The sequence below is a fragment of the Phaethon lepturus genome, unplaced genomic scaffold, assembly GCF_000687285.1.
Source record: "Phaethon lepturus isolate BGI_N335 unplaced genomic scaffold, ASM68728v1 scaffold15362, whole genome shotgun sequence".
Classification (NCBI taxonomy): domain Eukaryota; kingdom Metazoa; phylum Chordata; class Aves; order Phaethontiformes; family Phaethontidae; genus Phaethon; species Phaethon lepturus.
In genome coordinates, this window is record NW_010522734.1 from 87,088 (window position 1) to 96,321 (window position 9,234).

At 41.6% G+C, this 9,234-nt stretch overlaps 1 protein-coding gene across 1 annotated transcript; it reads right to left on the reverse strand.

Moving 5' to 3' along the window:
• Positions 1-797: 797 nt before the first annotated feature.
• Positions 798-9,229, reverse strand: NPY (neuropeptide Y; the record flags this gene model as incomplete). Its single annotated transcript, XM_010281908.1, has 3 exons — positions 798-822; positions 3,979-4,059; positions 9,114-9,229. Coding segments are annotated over 3 exons (222 nt in total), but the record flags the coding sequence as incomplete, so codon positions are not given.
• Between the last annotated feature and the right edge of the window lie 5 nt (positions 9,230-9,234).

The following is a 9,234-nucleotide window of genomic DNA, read 5'->3' on the forward strand; positions in this document are numbered from 1 at the left end:
GAGTGCAGGTACCAAAGGGTTGTGATTTCTCAGTGTGGTCCTTTCCAAGCCCTTAGGCAATGTTAAACATCTCTTTTCTGGCACAAATAGCTGTAGATTTGTCCTGGTTTATTAATTACTTTAGATATTGTTTTCTGCTGCTTTCCATATTGCCAAAACAAAGATGTTACATCTGTTTCATTTAAAATTCCTAATCTAGGCTTACAGCCAAGCTTCAAACCAGTTTTGAGGAGTTAGCAGAATTAAGCAGTGACTTATTCCTTTGTATTTTGAAAATGTTGTTCATTTTAATACATTTGTCAATGTAAGTACTAAATTAAGTTTCTAGTATGGTGATTCTGAAAAATCTCCTCCCAGAACACTATTTTCCTAAATTATATAGTCTGCAATAAATTATTTTAAACAGTTTTGGATAAATCAAGCAGCTGAGCTGAGTTTGAGGCGACAATAAATGATGCCTTTATCTTACTTTGCACACTAATTACTGTAATAACTGTGACACTATTGTTGTCCATACTACTTTAGACTGCAGGGAGGTTATAATTCAGTTTTAATAGTTTAAAACAACTCTTTGCTATACCAATGACAGGGTTGCTTGTTTTCATTTAGTATGTTATATTTTGGAATGCACAAATAATTTATTTAAATAGAGGTATATACAAATATGATGAAGGAAAAACTCTACAGAATTCAGTACAATGGCTGCATGCACTGGGAATGATGCTCTGATTTGCTTCAGGGGCGTGGAGTATGTACTGAAAACTAGGAAAAGTTTTGACAGTGCGCTGAAAATCCCATCACCACATCGAAGGGTCTTCAAACCTGCAATACATATTATGAATTAAAAAAAAAAAAAACATTAAACATATTTAAAAGCCCCTTCTGAAAAACCCCGAGTTAGGACTATCTAAAATTTTCATTTTAATAATAGCAGCAATAAGGAATACATATGCATATTTGCAGTTCAAGATTGTATATGCAACTCCCACCAAAGCAGAGGCATCCTGGTTGGCCAAATGTCTACACATTGGTACCAGAACCTGCCCCTCCATGCTGCTGCCCAGATGGCAAAGCTGCTTTATGCCATTAAGAAGGACTTAATGAAATTCAGCTAGAAAACTATGATATGTTGAAATACAAATAGAGGTATTTTCCGCACTTACTCAGGAGAAGGCAGTTTCCAACAAGAATCCACTGGGGCAAGAAAAACCCAAGAAGAAACCCACATGTCATGCTGTTAGCACCTTCGAACGAAACTGAAGTTCACAGCCACCACCCTAAGATATTATTGTGGTATTACACTGCTCAATACCAAACATTTCAAATACGTGTTGAAAGGGGTGCTGAGGGCAGGATTTGATCTAGAGGACCTCTGCTTGCAAATAGCTGATCTGTCTAGACAGCAAGTAAGTCAACAAGTGCAGAACATGGAGAGAGACTAGAGGAAGTGCATTTGCTGTAATTTTTGCCATCTAAAAGTTGGACATCTAGTCTTCTTTCACAGTCATTGGGGAGACACTGACATCTTGAGAGGGCAATTGATCCTGCCCATTTTCAGACGGACAGCTCATTTTGGAGATACCTGTCCCTCCGATTGACTGCAAGGGCAGCCTAGACAACTACTTCGCACTAGACATCTAACTTTTAAAGAAGAAGTAGTAGGGGAGACAGATCCTGTTATTGAGTTTTAAAGGTTCTCTCATGACTCCACAGGCTCGACAAGATCAGAAACATGCCACATCACATGTTTGTGTCATAAGAACTTATTTATACTTAGGTCAAGGTGCCTCCATTTTTTTATTCCTTAACATCCTATATTTTAACTGGTTTCTATAAGAACCTCTCTAAACTTTCTTTATACAGTCAGACATACACCTAGGCTGCAAAATACTTTGGGCCATATATTAGTCAGCAAAAGTGAAATGTCAAACCAGGCCAGCCAGGCTGAATACAGTTAAGTTTTTTATTAATACCTCAATGTTTACTTACAAAGTTTGTTCCCGAGAACTCATGAATTGTGTCTCTCTCTCACTGGTTCACTGAGTGCAAGCTGCATCTGCTCTGTAACTGGCTGCATATATAACTATTTCTAAAACATATACTTCATTAATTGATGTTCAGAATAATACCAGCCTGCCTTTTATTCGTTCAGCCTGGCTTCCTCCAGGAGGAAGGCTTAGGCAGCTGTGCTGTACCTGGGCACATCTGCTGTCTGTCTAGCTGTCCACCCCTGTGTGCCTCCCCAAACTTCCCCACCAGCTTTCAAACCCTCTGGACAATTTCAACCAAGTCAGAGAGAGGTACAGATATCTCAGAGATATTAAGTTCCTGATGTGCCATGAAACACAGGGCTGGGTAGAAAGAAGATTTAATTATGTCCTCACATGGAGGAAAAAACTGGAGTGGGGTTCAGAATCCATACAGGGGTTTATCCTAGAAAACATATCCATAGGAAACTAGACATCATTGTTCCCAGTATTCCCATAATTGTCATCGATGAATGACAAACACCATACTCAGTTTAAAGTGTTGTTGCAGGGGGTATGAAATAAAAATCTGTTTCTCATCAATTCTTGATCTTAAATGCAGACTAGTTTGTTATTTTGCTCATGAGTTTTTGCTCCCTGGTGTGTTATAAATAGCATTATTGAAACAATAGTAATAACCATAAAGTTTTGTTATGAAGGGGTGAAAATTACAGAGAGTATTAGACTTTGTACTACCCTGTGTGTTGCCTCAAATTCATGGCAGCGGAAATTTCCCATTATGTGAGGGCTCTGCCTTGTCATTACCAAACACAAAATAGTCTAATTCGTTTCACTGCACTCCACGCAGTTTTTTACATAAGCATCTGCAGAGAAAACTGCATCCCCACAGCTGCGGTTAGTCATCAAACCATAAGTCAATGGTCTCCCTATGCGCAGAACCGCAAGTCTCATGGACAACCTCCCTTGATGGCAGTAGAAATTCTGGTCACTTTTCAGTGACAAGATCATGCCCCTAAGTTCAGTGCTACAGACTATTATGCTTAAGTGCTTAACTAATCTAATTGAGTCTTTGCACAGCTGATGAAAACGCAGAGCATTTTCTTGTAGACTCCCGAGATGACTGCTGCATAAAACATTCATTTCTGCTGTAGAAGTATTATCAGCAAACTTCAGGCTATCAGTAAAGGCTTAAACTGAGTTCATTCATGCTTGATTGTAAGCAAAACTAAAACTGGTATTTTCTTTCATGAGGCAAAGCCCTGTATTGTATTTTTCAACTTACCTTTAGCTGTGTAAATTGTAGTCACTACTACAGTGTCTTACGTTATAGCTACAGTGTCATTACCTAATTAGATAAATACAGTATGTACATTTGAAACTCCACTGTTGCTTGAAACACCACTGTTATTTTAAACCAAGTGCAAATGGAAATACAAAGGCCTTTTTCCCTTTGTAAAATATTAGGTACAAAACCAGTGTGAAATACTGCATTTTAAAGACCAGTCATAGCCATGCATTTGCGTATAAGTTAATGTATGTGCACGTTTACCACTCATACAAATTTAGAGGAAAAATTTAAATCTGTTTGAGAAGCAAATGAGTTGAAATATGGCATTTATCGGGGCTCTAGTCTGTCATCAAGCATCGGGATACAATTCTGTGTAATAAAGCCCTGTGAGAGACAAGCGTTGTGGGAACGCTTCCCTTCCTCCACACAGCAGGTATGGCCTGCTCCCAAAATCAGGAAATTACGACTTTGGACTATATTATATCTGGTAAGGCATTTCTTGCATTCATAGATGCTGTTACCTCTTAACAAAAGCTACTAGAGAATTAAAGAATAAAAGAATTAAAATGTTTTTTCAGAGCATGTTTACCCAGCTGTTGGTGACATGTGTTTTCTCCCCGTGAAACATATTTATTGATAACAAATGAAACTGTTAAATCTAAATGAGGAGCAAAAGCCACCACAAAACTTCTTCATACATACCTGGATCTAGGAATATTTTCTGTGCTTTCCCTCAACAAGAGGTCTGAGATCAATGTCTCTGGGCTTGATCTCTTTCCATATCTAAAGAAAGAGAAGAAAAATATATTTTTGTATATGTCAGTTCTTTAAAAATTAAGACTAAGTATGGAACCATTAAACAAATCTTTTCAGAAAAACAGAATACAGCAGATATAAAGACAACTTTCCAGCCACTGTTTTAACTTGTCTTAGCCGTGTGAGAAAATGTTCTCTCTTCAGTATTTCTTCAGATATATTTTTTCCATGATCATGTTACATGATAGTATTGAGAAACTCTGAATATTTCTCAGTTCGACGGCTGTTCTTGGATACTCTAAGGCCTCGCACCTTACTGATGTGAGCATAGAGGAAGGGGGAGGAAGCTGTGCTGACGTGACCTCTGAGCAAGTCATTCCTGCCTACAAACCCGGTTCCATTAACTTTCTCATTGTTTTAGATGCTGCAGTATTGTAAGTGAGGAGTCAATTTTATCTATTAAGTGGATAGAAAACTAACTCAGATATGCCATATTATCCAAGGAGCTAGCCAAGATTTTTTAAGATAGCTCGTACATTTGGGGCTGCCCAACACATAGCACATTAGATTGTAAAAACTGAGCTACCCCAAGGTAATCATCTCTTTTGAACTACATAGTCATGGGAGAGAAAACTTTCTGAATCAGAGATCTTCTTTGATTATGGGATGGGATACCACCAGCTGTCTTTGTCCTATACTTACACAGCAACTGTCTTTCTATTGCTTTTTTTTTTTTAAATCTTGGATACTACACACTGTTTAGCAGTTAAAAGTACTGCAATTCCTGGTTCTTGGGAAGGAATTTGCTCTCTTTTCCTGATAAAACAGAAGCGACAATGAGCAGCCAGCTTGACAGATGCTTCTTCACTATAAGGATTCGTTAGTCTAAGAGTGATAACTATAAGCAAACTCTCCCTTGGTTGGAAAGAATTAAGATCATGGTTTGTAACTTGTGTATGCAATTAGACTGAATCACAAAGTACATTAACAGATAACAGCTTGGTGAATGCTGCTTGAGTGAAATTCTGATTCCAGACAAATCAAAGGTGTAATTAAGGACTTAGATTTTATCCATGGCTATCAAGATGTTTCTCCAGTGACTTGATCTAAATTTTGGGGGAAAAAAAACCAAAAAAACCTTCCCAAACTATATTTCAAAAGCTAGCAGTTTTACCTGTTGATGGCATGACTTACTGAAGAGTGGAAAAATATCTTACTTTTCAATCATTTTATTCAACTTTTTGTATTTCTACATTGCCTTAATCATTTTAGTACATCACCTGTGCTGCAGAAAGACAAAGCATCAGTTTCAGAGTTTTAAAGTAGATTTCTTAATCTAAACTGACTGAAAGCAGGTATCTGAAGAGAACCAGCCAGATATAGTAAAATGCTATTACAATAACACAATCAAGCATGATGCTGAATCAAATACCTTGCACTCCATCACCACAAAGGGCTTGCTTTCTTTCTAGTTCCCTATTCCAATTAATATGTATGTGGCCCGGACTTCAGCTGAGTGGATATCTAATTTGCCGTTGTTCTAAAGAAATCGATTTAACAAATCAACGGCTTCCTCCAACAGCTTACACTTGGGCAAAACTCCCACTAATATCTTGGCAAGTTTTGTCTGAATAAGATATGGGTAGCAACCCTCTAGAGTGCAAAGATTCGGAAAAATCATGAAGATGATTGTGTTGGGGAGATACCTTTTATAGGAGTCCCTTCAGCGCCTCGGCTAGACCAATGCTGCTACCTGTGCTGGATGGACTCACCATGTCCTCACGTAGCAAAGCTGCACATGAGGCCATTGCCAACTGTGACCAACTGGGCTGGCCAAGGAGCAGCTGCTCTTCCCATGTCAGATGCCTAAGCCTCCTCTCTGTCCCATAATTTTGCCACTGGGAAACATCCATGCTACAGCTACAATAAAAAAGGACCATGGACGAAGTCAGTCTCTTCTTACTGAAGGAAATGCCTTGAGAGATCTTTGTTCCAGCTGCTTCATGCTTTGCTCCTTGTCTACCCTGCCCAGCTCTGAGACAACATGAACACAGAAAGCCAGGCCTTTATTTTCTGTTTGGGAAAGACTTTTATCACATATCACAGCTGTTTTAAAAGAATGAGGCTCCAAGTTTTATGAAAATACCTAGCCAGGTTTTATGCTCAGCCTGAGACGTCAAGGTCTTTTTTCAGGCATGCTGATAACCCACAACTCCAGCTGAAGTCAAAGGGATCAAAGAGTAAATGTGCTTATTCTGATTAGGGACATAGTATCTCAGACTCAGCGAAATCTCGAAGCTTACCATGAAAACTTGGGTCTTGGGAGTCAAATCCCATTAATGTCCACAGCTGGCAATGGGAGCTGAGGGATCTCAGAAGCATCTTGTGGGCTTGATTCAGAAAACTGACCAAAAAACCCAAGCCCTTAAGATCTGCTCCCTTCCACATGAAAGGGTGTTGATTTGAAGTGGGAGCACCAGTACTGCCTAAGTCAGACACACTTTCATATTCTCTGCTCTGCCTATGATTGAAGCCGTTTCCAGCAGGAAGGGCCTTACTGTTTTGCTACAGCACAGAAGAGCCACAGGTGCAAGAGCAAGCTGCAAGAGACAAAAGGAAGAGGGCCTGTTGGCAAGAGGGAGTATGGGTAGTACCAAGTAGCAGAAGGAGGAGTGATTCAAGGGAAGATGGGCTCTGAAAAGAGTCCCCTGAAGAGTGCAGTAGAGGTTATGAGGCAAGGACAACAGGATGGTTTTGAGGACTGAGGTGGGACTAATCCAAAGACACAGAGACATCTGCAGGGTGGGAGTCTGCGTCTGTGTTGGTCACCTTAGGCTCTCTTTGTAGTCATAAAGACCTGACAGCTAAGGAACACAGGATCTCACCCAAAATGAGAAGTCTGAAACAGGCCTGGCGACTTGCACCCTACAAGTACCTGTTTCCCACAGCTAACCTCAGAGGGGCATAAAGCTGATGGGCACAGATGTCCAAATCTAAATGAGATGGATCTGAAGGAGAAGGATCTCAAAGAAGAGAGGGAGCAAAGCACCCACAGAGACAAGGGCTAAGAACAAGAAGAGAAAGATTCTATTAGTCTGGAAGGAAGAAGCTTTGTAGGAGCTGGGGTGAAGACCCTGTGGGTCACAGTAGCTCAGAGGGGAATGACACTCAAATGCTTTGGTTAGGTCAGAAGCAGAAGCCAGGAGGATGAGCCAGAAGGTTATTCATAATCACAAAAACATCAAACAAGCTTAGATAGATGAACCTGAAGAGAAAAAAGCATCAATCTCATCCTCTTCCAGCATGCTCTTACTGCTCCATCTCACCAGTTGCACAGTGACCAGGCTGCAGGCACCGGATCTGGTGAGAGGTCAGGCACAAAAGGAGGCGGCAATTACTTTATTTCTGCACTGTTAATCCACCACACAGTGGAAACAGCACACCACTTTTTTTTTTTTTTGTTAACCTATGTAGCCAACTTTAAAATGTGTGTCATGAAGTTGCCATTGTGGTGCTTTTTTTCTGCCAGCTTTCTTGTACTTCTTCTTTTTGTTCCCTTTGAATATGAGGGAGTGGGTGGGAAATCTAGGTGAAACCTGAAGAACAAAATTTAAATTCTGCATTGTTTCATCCATCAGCAACAATAACTATTTTGGTTCATTGCAGAACCCATATCCACACAGAAGAATGAAAGAAGTCTCAGTCTCCAAGCTGTGTAGTTGCACCCCAGAAATGAGGAAAAAAAGCTACACAGTCAACATTAAAGCAAGTGGAGGTTGAATACAGAAGGAGTTTTCATTTAGTTGGTTCAGGGGCTTTTGCTTGTTAGTTTTTAAATATGAATTGGGTTTGGACAGGAACCACCTTTGAAATCAGAGATGAAAGAGGCAAAAAAAGAGATGAGAGACTAGCCTGCAGATCCCACCACACACAAGGGAAAAGGGCAGCAGGGGCAGAACTCGAGGATCAGATTATTTTTGCAGTCATCTAGACAAAAAGTTATCCGAGCACAGACTATCACACAGAAGCACGCCATACGCATGAACAACTTGTGAATATTACTTTAAAAGTCCAGGACAGAAGAACTGTATCTCTATCAGCCTCTTCATCTGTGTTATGCTATTAGTGCACTGGCAGGCAATGTTACGGGTTTGCTGGGAAAGCTCTCAGTTACACGATAGCCTCCCTTCTAATTTAATTCTTCAGACTTCTAGAGGGACAAATGAAAGCCTAATTTTAGACCTCCCATCTGGTTTTAATATTAAACAAACAGATAAATATGTCAAAGCTCTTCTGGGTCACACACTGTTCAGGGACCTTGGGGGAAACTTCTATTAACCACAGAGTCTAAACTGGACAGATGGTCTCAAAGAAAATTATTTTTTCTAATAATTTGCACTTTTTCAGACTGAGCCTTTATCCCTACTTTAACAAGCAAAGTCATCCCCAGAAACCAGGTTCAGGTCACACTCTTTTTCAGCTTGGGCTTGGGTTCTTGCTTGTGGTCTTGAGAGAGTTCTTGTCAGGACTAGTGGGGTTTTTGGCACTCACAGCTGCATGAAGTAGCTGGCAAACCACAAAGTGCCTGGACTACTACAGCTGCTCAGCAAGGCTAGAGGGGCACTTGTTCTCATCAAAGTCTTTCACTAGAGTCGGTGGCAGCAACAGAAGTGGGAAACCGCTCCTACTGCCCTACCTAACTCTCTCCAGCTCCCAGGTTAGTTTTGTTTTCTCTCCCTCTTGGGGGGCTCTCCCCGTGCACGCTGCCCTGCGGTTCAGGCTCCTGCCCGCCAGCCCGTTTGTGCCAGGGCTGGAAAGGGCTGAGAGAGCACAGGCTGTATCGACACCCCTGCCCCTTCTGCCAGCTTGGACGGTGGAAATTCAGCTCCGCACCCAGAGGTGAGCCAGGGGTGCTCTAAAGGGAGTCTGTGCACCACGTCTTTCTCTCCTTGGCGGTGGGGGAAGCGGGGCGAGACACCCAGGTGCGAGGGGGCACCCCACTTTCTCCCCTGAGCCTCGCCAAGGAAAAAGGCAGCCCGGGGAGCGGGAAAGGGGAGTGCTGGCCGGGCCGCTCTGCCTACCTCTGCCTGGTGATGAGGTTGATGTAGTGCCTCAGCGCCGAGTAGTATCTGGCCATGTCCTCTGCAGGGGCGTCCTCGCCGGGGCTGTCCGGTTTGGAGGGGTACGCCTCTGCCAGCGTCC